Genomic DNA, 19,054 nt, shown 5'->3' with positions numbered 1-19,054 from the left:
AATTCTTGGCACCCAAAACATGGATATCAACTAATGGGACCGTCCTAAGCCCTTAAAGAGGCTGCACCAGCTACCTATAGTCTGGAGAGTTGGAGCATTTAAATCTTGGAAGCTGGGGTGGTTGGGAGCGACTCACAACAGCTTCTCTATTATTTCTCTGACTTGAATGGTCTTTTCTCTTCATTCTGGTTTGTCCTGTTGAAAATCTACCATACTGCTAGACCTTACAAAGACAGGGTGTGTTTTATTCTTCTGAATTCATGAAAACAGGTGATCTCCGCTTTCCTACAGCAACAAATCGGGTGAGTTGGTCAGGTAATATACAGTATTACACCTGAGGAAAGTTAGTGTAGTAATTACAAAAGGGATGAATACTTTTTCAGCCTCACAATTTCAGTTTTCAATTTTTAGTAAATTGTTGACAGGTTTTAGAGTTTCTCTTTTGATTTGGCATGATGCACAATGTTTTGTAGATTAGCTCAAAAAATTTCACTTAAATATATTTTAAATTTAGGAAATGAGACAGTCAAATGTGAAAATAGTTGTGTGGGCTGAATACTTTTTAAAGACTCTGTATATTTCCTGTAATACCTTTCCCGGGGCCAGCTGAGTGGCCGTCTGCCACTCCAAGCTAGATATGGATATGTCTGTTTCCGTAGCCAGCCAAGGTTGCTGGCTGCCCCGAGACTCGGAGCCACCCAGATTGAGCTCCCTTCCCGTCCTCGTCTCCATGGGGTAAGTCAGGCTGTCCTTGACGTTACTCTATGGTTGGATCTGTCCCTTCCCATCCTCGTCTCCATGGGGTAAGTCAGGCTGTCCTTGACGTTACCCTATGGTTGGGTCTGTCCCTTCCCGTCCTCGTCTCCATTGGGTAAGCCAGGCTGTCCTTGCCGTTACCCTATGGTTGGATCTGTCCCTTCCCGTCCTCATCTCCATTGGGTAAGCCAGGCTGTCCTTGCCGTTACCCTATGGTTGGATCAGTCCCTTCCCGTCCTCATCTCCATTGGGTAAGTCAGGTTGTCCTTGCCGTTACCCTATGGTTGGATCTGTCCCTTCCCGTCCTCGTCTCCATTGGGTAAGCCAGGCTGTCCTTGCCGTTACCCTATGGTTGGATCTGTCCCTTCCCGTCCTCGTCTCCATTGGGTAAGTCAGGTTGTCCTTGCCGTTACCCTATGGTTGGATCTGTCCCTTCCCGTCCTCGTCTCCATGGGGTAAGTCAGGATATCCTTGCCGTTACCCTATGGTTGGATCTGTCCCTTCCCGTCCTCGTCTCCATTGGGTAAGTCAGGCTGTCCTTGCCGTTACCCTATGGTTGGGTCTGTCCCTTCCCGTCCTCGTCTCCATTGGGTAAGCCAGGCTGTCCTTGCCGTTTCCCTATGGTTGGGTCTGTCCCTTCCCGTCCTCATCTCCATTGGGTAAGTCAGGTTGTCCTTGCCGTTACCCTATGGTTGGGTCTGTCCCTTCCCGTCCTCGTCTCCATTGGGTAAGCCAGGCTGTCCTTGCCGTTACCCTATGGTTGGATCTGTCCCTTCCCGTCCTCATCTCCATGGGGTAAGACAGGCTGTCCTTGCCGTTACCCTATGGTTGGATCTGTCCCTTCCTGTCCTCGTCTCCATTGGGTAAGTCAGGCTGTCCTTGCCGTTACCCTATGGTTGGATCTGTCCCTTCCTGTCCTCGTCTCCATTGGGTAAGTCAGGCTGTCCTTGCCGTTACCCTATGGTTGGATCTGTCCCTTCCTGTCCTCGTCTCCATTGGGTAAGCCAGGCTGTCCTTGCCGTTACCCTGAGGCAGGACTGTTCTCTTTACCTCCCCATCTGAATCCCCGAGTTTCTTCGGCAGTTTACCTCAGCATTCATCCTGGCCCGATGTCCTAGGAAGGGTCCCGGCCCTGTGCTCTAAGAAGCAGTACCTCATCCTGTCCAGGAAAACCTCGAAGAACCCTGGCCTCATCCAGCCCTGTAGCCACGTTATGTTTTTGCCTAGTTCTGGAGTCTGAGCCCGATTACAGCCTGACTTACCTAATGGAGACAAGGATTTGGGTCCTTGTCCAGTCTCTGGCTCGGAGTCCAAGCCCAGTCTCTTAGTTCCCAGTTCCTTGTCCTGGTCCCGCTTTCCTAGCCAAAGTCCTAGCCCAAGTCTTTGTTCCTGTTTCAGCTCCTAGTCTGTGTGCAGTCCCGTCCCTAACTCTAGTCCAGTCCAGTTCCCAGTACTTCAATGTCTATGTCTTGCATTTGGGTCCGTCCCAGTGCCCCCCTTATAACAGTGGTGGAAGTATGTGTTACATTTGTGGTCCTTTTTAGGATTTATCAATTACTGTAACTGGATCTTGCCAAACCTGGCTGCTGTGTTCCACCCCTTGAACTCATTACTACAGATTGGGAAGAAATGGTAACAGACAGAGAAGTTTGAGGTGGCTTTCCAAAAGACAAAGGAAATGGTGATGTCAGACACTGTACTCACACATTACGCTGCACATCACCCAGTCAAGCTTGCTTTTAATGCCTTTTGCCTTGTGGTATATGTGTAGTCATGATATACTGTGAGCAATGGAAGTGAACGTCTCATAGATTTTGCATCACGTTTCCTTACCGCTGAGAGGAGAAGGATGCCCAGATTAATGGAGAGGCTTTGAATCTGGTTTAGGTGTAAAGCATTTCAACCAATACCTGAATGGGAGAGAGTACCCTCATTACTGATCATCAACCACTAGTCGCCATTTTCAGTCCACAGAAGGGTGTTCCACTGACAGCAGCATCACAAATGCAGAGATGGGCTCTGATTTTTGAAGGACATAATTACAAGGTTGAATTCAAGAGGACAACTAATCATGGAAATACTGAGGAATTGTCTTATTTATCTTTGGAAAAGGAAATATCTGAAAAAATTTCAAAAGAGGACACTCCTCTTGACATATTTTCCCTAATGCAGATTGAAAGTCTCCCTATAATGGCAGAGATGACCCAAAGGGAAACCAGAAAAACAGGTTTTAGGTCTACATGGCAATGCAAAATGGCTGTAATGTACAGCAGAAGGATGACCTTGCCCTTGACAGGAGTTGCCTTATGTGGGGATTGAGAATTGTTTTACCATCCAAGCTGAGAGCCAAAGTGTTGGAGGAGCTACATGCCAATTATCTAGATGTGGTCAAAGTGAAAGCATTGGCTCAAAGCTTTGTCTGGTGGCCTGGGGTAGATCTTCAGATCAAGTTGCTTGTCATGCACTGCTCAGGATGCCAACACATTAAGAAATGCCGAGATGAATGCCCCTCCATCCCTGGGAATGGCCTGACTTGCCTTGGCAGTGGACTCGTATGGATCCTGCCAAACCACTTGTGGGCAAAAATGTCTTGGTCTTAGCGGATGCAGCTACAAAGAGGCCAGAAGTGTTCCCAATAACCCCCATGACAGCACTGTACACTGTTGATGTGTTGAGAAGCCTTTTCTCAAGGACTGGTTTTCTCGACCACTGAGCCAATGACAATGGACCACAGACCATTAGGGAACAGTTGCAGTCATTCCTGAAAATGACTAAGATAAGACAAATTACATCTGCTTCGTACCACCCAGCTACAATTGGTTTGGTGGAAAGGTTTGTCTAGACTCTAAAGAAAACACTGTGAGCAGTGTCAGCAGCAAACACTACACTGACACTGAATCAGAAGCTCACCAATTTCCTCCTTGCACAATGCAGTACAGCGCACTCCACAACCGACAGCCGTCAGCTATGCTGTTCTTGACGAAGGGTCTCGGCCCGAAATGTTGACTGCTCGTTTCCACGGATGCTGCCTGACCTGCTGAGTTCCTCCAGCGTGTTGTACATGCTGTTCCTGGGTTGTCCCTTGCGCACACACTTGAATCTCCTCAACCCCAATTCAGAAGGAGTGTGCAAGACAAAGAGCTGAGGCAAATGGAGGGCTCCTCAAACAAGGAGGTTCGATGTTTCACTCCTGGACAAGCAGTCCTGACGAGGGACTACAAAGGTGATCAAAAGTGGATACTTGGAAAGATAAAGGACAGAACTGGATCACTGTCCTACATTGTGTCGTCCCCAGATAACATCAGACACATTGATCAGTTGAGGAGAACAGAGTCAATTGTTGGAGAAGATAGGTGTCCCGAGCTGTCAGAACCATCCCAGAGTCAACCCCTGCACCCACCATGGAGAAGACCCCGACCCTGAGATTGTTTCACAGCCACAAGTCTCAGCTGCCAAGCAGAGTGACCTCACCCCTGGTCAGGAAAGACATTATCCCAGAAGAGTAAGAAATCTTCCACTGCAATTAAGTCTCTGGCCCGAATGGGACAATTTAAAAATTACTATGCTGTGTATGTCAGTATATAGTAGTTGTATTATATAGGACACTGTATATCAGATGACAAGAGAGCAATATGTTACATATAGGAGTTGAGATGAATTCCATATTCAGTTAGTGTTTATAGTTAAGCTGGGAGGATTGTAGTGTATTTCATATTTCAGTAATGTTTGAATAATATTGTAAATACATTGTTTAATCAAGCATTCCTTGTTTACATAATTCATTACAGGTTATATGAATTGTTTCGTCATTATACCACCTCATTATATGTGAGCGCCTCACTGAAATACACTAAGTACTTTACTGAGTACACACGCATCCCACTTTCCATGTTTTTTGTTTCTGGAGTTACAACCATAACAGATAACCCTAAGCTGAACCCCTAAAGCTGGAGGACCGGGGGAACTCTTTTAATCTGGCCTCTAGGAAGAGCCAAAACATTAACCCCATGTCCAGCCGGCACAGCTCTCTGGTCATGAACCCTGTGTCCAGACAGCACAGCTCTCTGGTCATGAACCCTGTGTCCAGACAGCACAGCTCTCTGGTCATGAACCCCGTGTCCAGCCGGCACAGCTCTCTGGTCATGAACCCCGTGTCCAGCCGGCACAGCTCTCTGGTCATGAACCCCGTGTCCAGCCGGCACAGCTCTCTGGTCATGAACCCCGTGTCCAGACAGCACAGCTCTCTGGTCATGAATCCCGTGTCCAGACAGCACAGCTCTCTGGTCATGAACCCCGTGTCCAGACAGCACAGCTCTCTGGTCATGAATCCCGTGTCCAGACAGCACAGCTCTCTGGTCATGAACCCCGTGTCCAGACAGCACAGCTCTCTGGTCATGAACCCCGTGTCCAGACAGCAAAGCTCTCTGGTCATGAACCCCATGTCCAGCCGGCACAGCTCTCTGGTCATGAATCCCGTGTCCAGACAGCACAGCTCTCTGGTCATGAATCCCGTGTCCAGCCAGCACAGCTCTCTAGTCATGAACCCCGTGTCCAGCCAGCACAGCTCTCCGGGTCATGAACCCCGTGTCCAGCCAGCACAGCTCTCTGGTCATGAATCCCGTGTCCAGACGGCACAGCTCTCTGATCATGAACCCCGTGTCCAGACAGCACAGCTCTCTGGTCATGAACCCCGTGTCCAGACAGCACAGCTCTCTGGTCATGAACCCCGTGTCCAGACAGCACAGCTCTCTGGTCATGAACCCCGTGTCCAGACAGCACAGCTCTCTGGTCATGAACCCCGTGTCCAGACAGCACAGCTCTCTGGTCATGAATCCCGTGTCCAGACAGCACAGCTCTCTGGTCATGAATCCCGTGTCCAGACAGCACAGCTCTCTGGTCATGAACCCCGTGTCCAGACAGCACAGCTCTCTGGTCATGAACCCCGTGTCCAGACAGCACAGCTCTCTGGTCATGAACCCCGTGTCCAGCCGGCACAGCTCTCTGGTCATGAACCCCGTGTCCAGACAGCACAGCTCTCTGGTCATGAACCCCGTGTCCAGCCGGCACAGCTCTCTGGTCATGAACCCCGTGTCCAGACAGCACAGCTCTCTGGTCATGAACCCCATGTCCAGACAGCACAGCTCTCTGGTCATGAACCCCGTGTCCAGACAGCACAGCTCTCTGGTCATGAACCCCGTGTCCAGACAGCACAGCTCTCTGGTCATGAATCCCGTGTCCAGCCGGCACAGCTCTCTGGTCATGAACCCCGTGTCCAGACGGCACAGCTCTCTGGTCATGAACCCCGTGTCCAGCCGGCACAGCTCTCTGGTCATGAACCCCGTGTCCAGACAGCACAGCTCTCTGGTCATGAACCCCGTGTCCAGACAGCACAGCTCTCTGGTCATGAACCCCGTGTCCAGACAGCACAGCTCTCTGGTCATGAACCCCGTGTCCAGACAGCACAGCTCTCTGGTCATGAACCCCGTGTCCAGACAGCACAGCTCTCTGGTCATGAACCCCATGTCCAGACAGCACAGCTCTCTGGTCATGAATCCCGTGTCCAGACAGCACAGCTCTCTGGTCATGAACCCCGTGTCCAGACAGCACAGCTCTCTGGTCATGAACCCCGTGTCCAGCCGGCACAGCTCTCTGGTCATGAACCCCGTGTCCAGACGGCACAGCTCTCTGGTCATGAACCCCGTGTCCAGCCGGCACAGCTCTCTGGTCATGAACCCCGTGTCCAGACAGCACAGCTCTCTGGTCATGAACCCCGTGTCCAGACAGCACAGCTCTCTGGTCATGAACCCCGTGTCCAGACAGCACAGCTCTCTGGTCATGAACCCCGTGTCCAGCCGGCACAGCTCTCTGGTCATGAACCCCGTGTCCAGCCGGCACAGCTCTCTGGTCATGAACCCCGTGTCCAGCCGGCACAGCTCTCTGGTCATGAACCCCGTGTCCAGCCGGCACAGCTCTCTGGTCATGAACCCCGTGTCCAGCCGGCACAGCTCTCTGGTCATGAACCCCGTGTCCAGACAGCACAGCTCTCTGGTCATGAACCCCATGTCCAGACAGCACAGCTCTCTGATCATGAACCCCGTGTCCAGACAGCACAGCTCTCTGGGTCATGAACCCCGTGTCCAGACAGCACAGCTCTCTGGTCATGAACCCCATGTCCAGACAGCACAGCTCTCTGATCATGAACCCCGTATCCAGACAGCACAGCTCTCTGGTCATGAACCCCGTGTCCAGACAGCACAGCTCTCTGGTCATGAACCCCGTGTCCAGACAGCACAGCTCTCTGGTCATGAACCCCGTGTCCAGCCGGCACAGCTCTCTGGTCATGAACCCCGTGTCCAGCCGGCACAGCTCTCTGGTCATGAACCCCGTGTCCAGCCGGCACAGCTCTCTGGTCATGAACCCCGTGTCCAGACAGCACAGCTCTCTGGTCATGAATCCCGTGTCCAGACAGCACAGCTCTCTGGTCATGAACCCCGTGTCCAGACAGCACAGCTCTCTGGTCATGAACCCCGTGTCCAGACAGCACAGCTCTCTGGGTCATGAACCCCGTGTCCAGCCGACACAGCTCTCTGGTCATGAATCCCGTGTCCAGACGGCACAGCTCTCTGGTCATTGAGGCACGCAGGCCACCAAAACACAAGACCCTATCGTATCCGCCTCCACCACCGTCACCGGCAGCCCATTCCATGCACTCACCACCCTCTGAGTAAAAAACTTACCCCTGTCATCTCCTCTGTACCTACTCCCCAGCACCTTAAACCTGTGTCCTCTTGTGGCAACTATTTCAGCTCTGGAGAAAAGCCTCTGACTATCCACACGATCAATGCCTCTCATCATCTTATACACCTCTATCAGGTCACCTCTCATTTTCCGTCGCTCCAAAGAGAAAAGGCTGAGTTCACTCAACTTATTTTCATAAGGCATGCTCCCCAATCCAGGCAACATCCTTGTAAATCTCCTCTGCACCCTTTCTATGGCTTCCACATCCTTCCTGTAGTGAGGCGACCAGAACTGAGCACAGTACTTCAAATGGGGTCTGACCAGGGTCCTATACAGCTGCAATGTCATCTCTCTGCTCCTAAATTCAATTCCATGATTAATGAAGGCTAATACACCATACACCTTCTTAACCACAGAGTCAACCTGCACAGTTGCTTTGAGCATCCTATGGACTCAGACCCCAAGATCCCACTGATCCTCCACACTGCCAAGAGTGTTACCATTAATACTATATTCTGTCATCATATTTGACCTACCAAATTGAACCACTTCACACTTATCTGGGTTGAACCCCATCTGTCACTTCTCAGCACAGTTTTGCATCCTATCAATGTCCCGCTGTAACCTCTGACAGATCTCCACACTATCCACAACACCCACAACCTTTGTGTCATCAGCAAATTTACTAACCCATGCCTCACTTCCTTGTCCAGGTCAGTTATAAAAATCATGAAGAGTAGAGGTCCCAGAACAGATCCCTGAGGCAAACCACTGGTGACCGACCTCCATGTAGAATATGACCCATCTGCAACCACTCTTTGCCTTCTGTGGGTAAGCCAGTTCTGGATCCACAAAGCAATGTCCCCTCGGATCCCATGCCTCCTTACTTTCTCAAAAAGCCTTGCATGGGGTACCTTATCAAATGTCTTGCTGAAATCCATATACACTACATCTACTGCTCTTCCTTCATCAATGTGTTTAGTCACATCCTCAAAAAATTCAATCAGGCTTGTAAGGCACAACCTGTCTTTGACAAAGCCATGCTGACTATTCCTAATCATATTATACCTCTCCAAATGTTCATAAATCCTGCCTCTCAGGATCTTCTCCATCAACTTGCCAACCAATGAAGTAAGACTCACTGGTCTATAATTTCCTGGGCTATCTCTAATCCCTTTCTTGAATAAGGGAAAAACATCTCCAACCCTCCAATCCTCCAGAACCTCTCCCGTCCCCATTGATGCAAAGATCATTGCCAGAGGTTCAGCAATCTCCTCCCTCACTTCGCACAATAGCCTGAGGTATATCTCATCTGGTCCCAGTGACTTATCAAACTTGATGCTTTCCAAAAACTCCAGCACATCCTCTTTCTTAAAGTCTATATACTCAAGCTTTTCAGTCCACTGTAAGTCATCCCTACAATCACCAAGATCCTTTTCTGTAGTGAATACTGAAGCAAAGAATTCATTAAGTACTTTTGCTATCTCCTCCGGTTCCATACACTCTTTTCCACTGGCACACTTGATAGGTCCTATTCTCTCACGTCTTATCCTTTTGCTTTTCACATACTTGTAGAATGCCTTGGGGTTTTTCTTAATCCTGCTTCTCATGGCCCCTTCTGGCTCTCCTAATTTCATTCTTAAGCTCCTTCCTATTAGCCTTTTAATTTTCTAGATCTCTATCATTACCTAGTTTTTTTAACATTTCGTAAATTTTTCATCTTGACTAGATTTACAACAGCCTTTGTGCACCACGGTTCCTGTACACTACCATCCTTTCCCTGTCTCATTGGAACGTACCTATGCAGAATGCTGCACAAATCTCCCCTGAACATTTGCTGAGAACACCTATCCCAATTTATGCTTCCAAATTCCTGCCTGCTGGCTTCATATTTCCCCTTACTCCAATTAAGCGCTTTTGTAAGTTTTTCTTATCATCTTGACTAGATTCATTACAGTCTTTGTACACCACGGTTCCTGTACCCTACCATAACTTCCCCATCTCATTGGAACGTACCTATGCAGAACTGCACATAAATATCCCCTGAACGTTTGCACATTTCTTCCGTACTTTTCCCTGAGAACATCTGTTTCCAATTTAAGCTTCTAATTTCCTGCCTGATAGCCTCATAATTCCCCTTATTCCAATTAAACACTTTTCTAACTTGTCTGTTCCTGCCTCTCTCCAATGTTATTGTAAAGGAGATAGAATTATAATCACTATCTCCAAAATGCTCTCCCACTGAGAGATCTGACACCTGGCCAGGTTCATTTCCCAATACCAAATCAAGTACAGTCTCTCCTCTTGTGGTTTATCTACATATTGTGTCAGGAAGCCTTCCTGAACACACCTAACAAACTCTACCCCATCTAAACCCCTTGCTCTAGGGAGATGCCATTCAACATTTGGGAAATTAAAATCTCCCACCACAACAACCCTGTTATTATTACACCTTTCCAGAATCTGTCTCTCTATCTGTTACTATTGGGTGGTCTATAACAAACACCCAGAAGAGTTATTGAACCCTTCCTGTTTCTAACTTCCACCCACAGAGACTCAGTGGACAATCCCTCCATGACCTCCTCCTTTTCTGTAGCCGTGACACTATCTCTGATCAGCAGTGCCATGTCCCCATCTCTTTTGCCCCCTTTCCTGTCTTTTCTGAAACATCTAAAGCCTGGCACTCTAAGGCTACATCTACACTAGACCGGATAATTTTGAAAACGCCGGTTTCACGTAAAAACGATAGGTATCCACACTACGCGTTTTTGAAAATATCTCTATCCACATTGAAATGGAGATTTCAGCGAATCTCCTCCTTCTGCACATGTGCAGGACACATTTACCGAAAACAAGCGACATGTTTGGTGTCGAATCTCGCCGTAGAAGTGCGCGTTTGTGTAGTTACAGACTAGAAAAACTTACAACAATGGACAGCTGTTGGCTCTCATGCAGGACAAATTAAAACTAAAAAAAACAAATACTGTAGCGTACGGAGGCAACCGACAGGGTGTTCATGGACAGATTGACCTGGCTGACGACGAACATTGAAAAACTGACTAACTCTGTTGCATTAATAAAGCACCTTGTTGAATGTATAAAACATGTCTGCATCAGTGTTATCTTGTATTTCCATACAATGTTACATTAGGCTGTTACACATCTATTGTCAGAGAAGTACTTGCATAAATAGGTAAACCAACTTCATATGAGCAAGGACAGAAAACAGGGCAAAGTGAGTACAGAATACTTATTTATTCAGTAAGTTATGGGCCACAGTATTTGGTAAGTACATTTCTAACTCTTCTGGCTTCAGTCTCGTTGCCATCTGTTCTAAAATTGTTAGGTTGCGTTCAAGAAAACAATGAAATAGCGCGTTACCGTCTGACAGCGTTTTCAAAAGTCTCCGGTTACCCTGTCCACACTGATCTGCCCGAGCAGTGTTTTCAAAAATATCCACCTTGGAAAGTGTTTTTGAAAAGCTCTGGTTTCAGGAGACAAAAACGCCGTTTTAGTGTGGACAGAGGGTAAAAATGAAGCAAAAAAGCTTCGGTTACGGATTTATCTGACGTAGTGTGGACGTAGCCTAAGTAACCATTCCTGCTCCTGAGCCATCCAAGTCTCTGTAATGGCCATAACATCATAGCTCCAAGTAGTGATCCACGCTCTAAGCTCATTGCTTTGTTTGTGATACTCTGTAAGGACAGAGTCATGGTGGAGCAGGCCTTTGTAGTGTTTCTCCCAATGGCAGTTGACTGCTCTCCTTCCTTGGTCCTCTCCCTGGCATGTGGTCTTTGATGTGAGGGTGTAGGTGAGGGAGTGTGTCATGAACTGAGGGTGTAGGTGGGTTTGGTGTCCCAGATTGGTGAGGATGTAGGTGGGGTGTGGTGTGAGGTCTGTAGATGGAAATTGTAGATCTGAAGGAAAAAAAATTACATGATTTGATTGGATAATTAGAAATGAATTTTCACGAAGTGATCATAGGATTATCAGGTTATCGTAAACATGTATCTGGTTAATTAATGTCCTGGAAGCTTCACTGTATTTTACTCATCCAACTAGAAAACAACTTTTTACCACACCCTGTGCTGCCAGAGCCAGAACCGATTTTGTTTTCATTCATCCTTTTAATCTTCTCTGTTTCTCTGTTACACACTGCCACAATGCAGCATCCTCTGTCACTTCAGGCAGGTGTGAAATATTCCGTACTTCAACCATGGCCTCTGACCCAGAAGTTCTTCAGATTCCTAATCAACTCTAACCTTCCAGTGAATGCTTTCTACTACCTCTGAGTACATTTTGGATGATCTCAATTAACATTCTCAGAATTTCTGCTTGCCTGCTTTGCATCTCTAGCTGTAGTTTATACATTTAACTTGGTTCCCTATTCTGTTTTAACTTGTTTCCTTAGTGACACCGATCATAAATCTTCTTAAATCTCTGTGTTGTGTTCTAAGGAATATGTGCATTCTGTATCCAGGCTGCCTCCAACTCAAGATCAGCTTTTAGTTGTTGAATCCAGAGTTCTGATGGAGGGTGTGTGACCTACCATGTTAAGTGTTTTCCTTTCTCTACAAGCTGCCTGACTTCGTGTTGCCAGCATTTTCTGTTTTTATTTTGTTTTTTATCTACCTGAACTTACCAACTTTCAACAGAGTTGGAGACGAAGTGCAATTATTCCTTAGAACACAACACAGAGATTTAAGAAAACTTATGATAGGTGTTTGTTTCAACAGAGTGAAATTAACTTGTATCCTCATTTAGTTTTCCCTTCTTTTCCTGAAAATATACTTGTACACTTGTAAGTTAAATCCATTTTTTTCCCCACAAAACTGCTCAGTTCATTGTCCTTTTCCTTATAGCCTTGGCCACAGAGCATTGACCCTCACAATCGTGAGACAAGACAGCAGAGATTCGAGCACTTTACAGAACTGGCGATCATCTCAGTCCAGGAACTAGTCGACTTTGCGAAACAGGTGCCAGGGTTTTTGGATCTGACCCGTGAAGATCAGATTGCTCTGCTCAAGACTTCAACTATTGAGGTATGGTTCTACTCCCACAGGGTTACAATATGGCCAGGATTTCCATACCATTCACATTCTAAATTTGGTTTACCAAACAGTTTCTCAACAAGCATGAAACTTCCCTACTTTAGAGGAGGAGGCTGTTTTGCCCATGTTTTGCAGGCTCTCAAAGCAATTCAATCAATCCATTCCTCCAGTTAGTTCCCTGTAACCTAGTTCAATCTTATGCCTTTCAACTAAATTCCACCCATCAAAGCCCATCCATTTAGATAGATAGATAGATAGATAGATACTTTATTCATCCCCATGGGGAAATTCAACTTTTTTTCCAATGTCCCATACACTTGTTGTAGCAAAACTAATTACATACAATACTTAACTCAGTAAAAAATATGATATGCATCTAAATCACTATCTCAAAAAGCATTAATAATAGCTTTTAAAAAGTTCTTAAGTGCTGGCGGTAGAATTGTAAAGCCTAATGGCATTGGGGAGTATTGACCTCTTCATCCTGTCTGAGGAGCATTGCATCGATAGTAACCTGTCGCTGAAACTGCTTCTCTGTCTCTGGATGGTGCTATGTAGAGGATGTTCAGAGTTATCCATAATTGACCGTAGCCTACTCAGCGCCCTTCGCTCAGCTACCGATGTTAAACTCTCCAGTACTTTGCCCACGACAGAGCCCGCCTTCCTTACCAGCTTATTAAGACGTGAGGCGTCCCTCTTCTTAATGCTTCCTCCCCAACACGTCACCACAAAGAAGAGGGTGCTCTCCACAACTGACCTATAGAACATCTTCAGCATCTCACTACAGACATTGAATGACGCCAACCTTCTTAGGAAGTACAGTCGACTCTGTGCCTTCCTGCACAAGGCATCTGTGTTGGCAGTCCAGTCTAGCTTCTCGTCTAACTGTACTCCCAGATACTTGTAGGTCTTAACCTGCTCCACACATTCTCCATTAATGAGACCCCTGCTGACAGCTCCTGTGGCTCCTCCCACAGACCCCCTGCTGACTGCTCCTGTGGCTCCTCCCACTGACCCCTGCTGACTCCTCCCACAGACCCCTGCTGACTGCTCCTGTGGCTCCTCCCACAGACCCCTGCTGACTCCTCCCACAGACCCCTGCTGACTCCTCCCACAGACCCCTGCTGACTGCTCCTGTGACTCCTCCCACAGACCCCTGCTGACTCCTCCCACAGACCCCTGCTGACTCCTCCCACAGACCCCTGCTGACTGCTCCTGTGACTCCTCCCACAGACCCCTGCTGACAGCTCCTGTGGTTCCTCCCACAGACCCCTGCTGACTGCTCCTGTGGCTCCTCCCACATACCCCCTGCTGACTGCTCCTGTGGCTCCTCCCACAGACCCCCTGCTGACTGCTCCTGTGGCTCCTCCCACAGACCCCCTGCTGACTGCTCCCACAGACCCCTGCTGACTGCTCCTGTGGCTCCTCCCACAGACCCCTGCTCTCTGCTCCTGTGACTCCTCCCACAGACCCCCTGCTGACTCCTCCCACAGACCCCTGCTGACTGCTCCTGTGGCTCCTCCCACAGACCCCCGCTGACTGCTCCTGTGGCTCCTCCCACAGACCCCTGCTCTCTGCTCCTGTGACTCCTCCCACAGACCCCCTGCTGACTCCTCCCACAGACCCCCTGCTGACTGCTCTTGTGGCTCCTCCCACAGACCCCTGCTGACTGCTCCTGTGGCTCCTCCCACAGACCCCTGCTGACTGCTCCTGTGGCTCCTCCCACAGACCCCTGCTGACTGCTCCTGTGGCTCCTCCCACAGACCCCTGCTGACTGCTCCTGTGGCTCCTCCCACAGACCCCTGCTGACTGCTCCTGTGGCTCCTCCCACAGACCCCTGCTGACTGCTCCTGTGGCTCCTCCCACAGACCCCTGCTGACTCCTCCTGTGACTCCTCCCACAGACCCCTGCTGACTCCTCCCACAGACCCCTGCTGACTGCTCCTGTGGCTCCTCCCACAGACCCCTGCTGACTCCTCCTGTGACTCCTCCCACAGACCCCTGCTGACTCCTCCCACAGACCCCTGCTGACTGCTCCTGTGGCTCCTCCCACAGACCCCTGCTGACTCCTCCCACAGACCCCTGCTGACTGCTCCTGTGGCTCCTCCCACAGACCCCTGCTGACTGCTCCTGTGGCTCCTCCCACAGACCCCTGCTGACTGCTCCTGTGGCTCCTCCCACAGACCCCTGCTGACTGCTCCTGTGGCTCCTCCCACAGACCCCTGCTGACTCCTCCTGTGACTCCTCCCACAGACCCCTGCTGACTCCTCCCACAGACCCCTGCTGACTGCTCCTGTGGCTCCTCCCACAGACCCCTGCTGACTCCTCCCACAGACCCCCTGCTGACTCCTCCCACAGACCCCTGCTGACTGCTCCTGTGGCTCCTCCCACAGACCCCCTGCTGACTGCTCCTGTGGCTCCTCCCACAGACCCCTGCTGACTGCTCCTGTGGCTCCTCCCACAGACCCCTGCTGACTGCTCCTGTGGCTCCTCCCACAGACCCCCTGCTGACTGCTCCTGTGGCTCCTCCCACAGACCCCTGCTGACTCCTCCCACAGACCCCTGCTGACTGCTCCTGTGACTCCTCCCACAGACCCCTGCTGACTCCTCCCACAGACCCCTGCTGACTCCTCCCACAGACCCCTGCTGACTGCTCCTGTGACTCCTCCCACAGACCCCTGCTGACAGCTCCTGTGGTTCCTCCCACAGACCCCTGCTGACTGCTCCTGTGGCTCCTCCCACATACCCCCTGCTGACTGCTCCTGTGGCTCCTCCCACAGACCCCCTGCTGACTGCTCCTGTGGCTCCTCCCACAGACCCCCTGCTGACTGCTCCCACAGACCCCTGCTGACTGCTCCTGTGGCTCCTCCCACAGACCCCTGCTCTCTGCTCCTGTGACTCCTCCCACAGACCCCCTGCTGACTCCTCCCACAGACCCCTGCTGACTGCTCCTGTGGCTCCTCCCACAGACCCCCGCTGACTGCTCCTGTGGCTCCTCCCACAGACCCCTGCTCTCTGCTCCTGTGACTCCTCCCACAGACCCCCTGCTGACTCCTCCCACAGACCCCCTGCTGACTGCTCTTGTGGCTCCTCCCACAGACCCCTGCTGACTGCTCCTGTGGCTCCTCCCACAGACCCCTGCTGACTGCTCCTGTGGCTCCTCCCACAGACCCCTGCTGACTGCTCCTGTGGCTCCTCCCACAGACCCCTGCTGACTGCTCCTGTGGCTCCTCCCACAGACCCCTGCTGACTGCTCCTGTGGCTCCTCCCACAGACCCCTGCTGACTGCTCCTGTGGCTCCTCCCACAGACCCCTGCTGACTCCTCCTGTGACTCCTCCCACAGACCCCTGCTGACTCCTCCCACAGACCCCTGCTGACTGCTCCTGTGGCTCCTCCCACAGACCCCTGCTGACTCCTCCTGTGACTCCTCCCACAGACCCCTGCTGACTCCTCCCACAGACCCCTGCTGACTGCTCCTGTGGCTCCTCCCACAGACCCCTGCTGACTCCTCCCACAGACCCCTGCTGACTGCTCCTGTGGCTCCTCCCACAGACCCCTGCTGACTGCTCCTGTGGCTCCTCCCACAGACCCCTGCTGACTGCTCCTGTGGCTCCTCCCACAGACCCCTGCTGACTGCTCCTGTGGCTCCTCCCACAGACCCCTGCTGACTCCTCCTGTGACTCCTCCCACAGACCCCTGCTGACTCCTCCCACAGACCCCTGCTGACTGCTCCTGTGGCTCCTCCCACAGACCCCTGCTGACTCCTCCCACAGACCCCCTGCTGACTCCTCCCACAGACCCCTGCTGACTGCCACAGACCCCTGCTGACTCCTCCCACAGACCCCTGCTGACTGCTCCTGTGGGCTCCTCCCACAGACCCCTGCTGACTGCTCTGTGGCTCCTCCCACAGACCCCTGCTGACTGCTCCTGTGGCTCCTCCCACAGACCCCTGCTGACTGCTCCTGTGGCTCTCCCACAGACCCACGCTGACTCCTCCTGTGGCTCCTCCCACAGACCCCCTGCTGACTGCTCCTGTGGCTCCTCCCACAGACCCCCCTGCTGACTGCTCCTGTGGCTCCTCCCACAGACCCCCTGCTGACTGCTCCTGTGGCTCCTCCCACAGACCCCCTGCTGACTGCTCCTGTGGCTCCTCCAAAGACCCCTGCTGCTGCTCTGTGGCTCCTCCCAAGACCCCTGCTGACTGCTCCTGTGGCTCCTCCCACAAACCCCCGCTGACTGCTCCTGTGGTTCCTCCCACAGACCCCTGCTGACTGCTCCTGTGGCCCTCCCACAGACCCCCCCCCCCCGCTGACTGCTCCTGTGGCTCCTCCCACAGACCCCCTGCTGACTGCTCCTCTGGCTCCTCCCACAAACCCCCGCTGACTGCTCCTGTGGCTCTCCCACAGACCCCCGCTGACTGCTCCTGTGGCTCCTCCCACAGACCCCTGCTGACTCCTCCCACAGACCCCCGCTGACTGCTCCTGTGGCTCCTCCCACAGACCCCCTGCTGACTCCTCCCACAGACCCCTGCTGACTGCTCCTGTGGCTCCTCCCACAGACCCCCTGCTGACTGCTCCTCTGGCTCCTCCCACAAACCCCCCGCTGACTGCTCCTGTGGCTCCCTCCCACAGACCCCTGCTGACTCCTCCTGTGGCTCCTCCCACATACCCCTGCTGACTCCTCCCACAGACCCCTGCTGACTGCTCTGTGGCTCCTCCCACAGATGCCCGCTGACTGCTCCTGTGGCTCCTCCCACTGACCCCCGCTGACTGCTCCTGTGGCTCCTCCCACAGACCCCCTGCTGACTGCTCCTGTGGCTCCTCCCACAGACCCCCGCTGACTGCTCCTGTGGCTCCTCCCACAGACCCCCTGCTGACTGCTCCTCTGGCTCCTCCCACAAACCCCCCGCTGAATGCTCCTGTGGCTCCTCCACAGACCCCCTGCTGACTGCTCCTGTGGCTCCTCCCACAGACCCCCGCTGACTGCTCCTGTGGCTCCTCCCACAAACACCCGCTGACTGCTCCTGTGGCACCTCCCACAGACCCCCGCTGACTGCTCCTGTGGCTCCTCCCACAGACCCCTGCTGACTGATCCTGTGGCTCCTCCCACAGACCCCTGCTGACTCCTCCTGTGGCTCCTCCCACAGACCCCCGCTGACTGCTCCTGTGCTCCTCCCCACAGACCCCTGCTGACTGATCCTGTGGCTCCTCCCACGACCCTGCTGACTCCTCCCCACAGACCCCCGCTGACTGCTCCTGTGGCTCCTCCCACAGACCCCCTGCTGACTCCTCCCACAGACCCCTGCTGACTGCTCCTGTGGCTCCTCCCACAGACCCCCTGCTGGACTGCTCCTCTGGCTCCTCCACAAACCCCCGCTGACTGCTCCTGTGGCTCCTCCACAGACCCCTGCTGACTCCTCCTGTGGCTCCTCCCACATACCCCTGCTGACTCCTCCCACAGACCCCTGCTGACTGCTCCTGTGGCTCCTCCCACAGACGCCCGCTGACTGCTCCTGTGGCTCCTCCACTGACCCCCGCTGACTGCTCCTGTGGCTCCTCCCACAGACCCCCTGCTGACTGCTCCTGTGGCTCCTCCCACAAGACCCCTGCTGACTGCTCCTGTGGCTCCTCCCACAGACCCCTGCTGACTGATCCTGTGGCTCCTCCCACTGACCCCTGCTGACTCCTCCCACAGACCCCCGCTGACTGCTCCTGTGGCTCCTCCCACAGACCCCCTGCTGACTGCTCCTCTGGCTCCTCCCACAAACCCCCGCTGACTGCTCCTGTGGCTCCTCCCACAGACCCCCTGCTGACTGCTCCTGTGGCTCCTCCCACAGACCCCCGCTGACTGCTCCTGTGGCTCCTCCCACACAACCCCCGCTGACTGCTCTGTGGCACCTCCCACAGACCCCCGCTGACTGCTCCTGTGCTCCTCCCACAGACCCCAGCTGACTGATCCTGTGGCTCCTCCACAGACCCTGCTGACTCCTCCTGTGGCTCCTCCCACAGACCCCCGCTGACTGCTCCTGTGGCTCCTCCCACAGACCCCTGCTGACTGATCCTGTGGCTCCTCCCACAGACCCCTGCTGACTCCTCCCACAGACCCCCGCTGACTGCTCCTGTGGCTCCTCCCACAGACAGACCCCCAGCTGACTGCTCCTCTGGCTCCTCCCACAGACCCCTGCTGACTGCCCCTGTGGCTCCTCCCACAGACCCCTGCTGACTGCTCCTGTGGCTCCTCCCACAGACCCCCGCTGACTGCTCCTGTGGCTCCTCCCACAGACCCCTGCTGACTGCCCCTGTGGCTCCTCCCACAGACCCCTGCTGACTGCTCCTGTGGCTCCTCCCACAGACCCCTGCTGACTGCCCCTGTGGCTCCTCCCACAGACCCCTGCTGACTGCTCCTGTGGCTCCTCCCACAGACCCCTGCTGACTGCCCCTGTGGCTCCTCCCACAGACCCCTGCTGACTGCCCCTGTGGCTCCTCCCACAGACCCCTGCTGACTGCCCC

At 52.7% G+C, this 19,054-nt stretch overlaps 1 protein-coding gene across 5 annotated transcripts in view; it reads left to right on the top strand.

The window, feature by feature from the left end:
* nr1h3 (nuclear receptor subfamily 1, group H, member 3) overlaps positions 1 to 19,054 on the top strand; it is a 176,219-nt gene that overhangs the window by 108,949 nt on the left and 48,216 nt on the right. For all 5 annotated transcript variants that reach the window (XM_073047703.1, XM_073047704.1, XM_073047706.1 and 2 more), the window contains one exon: positions 12,357 to 12,536. In XM_073047703.1, the coding sequence (XP_072903804.1) occupies positions 12,357 to 12,536 (180 nt within the window). The remainder of the gene's footprint in view (positions 1 to 12,356; positions 12,537 to 19,054) is intronic.

Source organism: Hemitrygon akajei, chromosome 6 (assembly GCF_048418815.1).
Source record: "Hemitrygon akajei chromosome 6, sHemAka1.3, whole genome shotgun sequence".
In the NCBI taxonomy this organism is placed as follows: domain Eukaryota; kingdom Metazoa; phylum Chordata; class Chondrichthyes; order Myliobatiformes; family Dasyatidae; genus Hemitrygon; species Hemitrygon akajei.
Note: the sequence above shows the minus strand (reverse complement) of the source record. Positions and strands in the feature narration are given on the sequence as shown.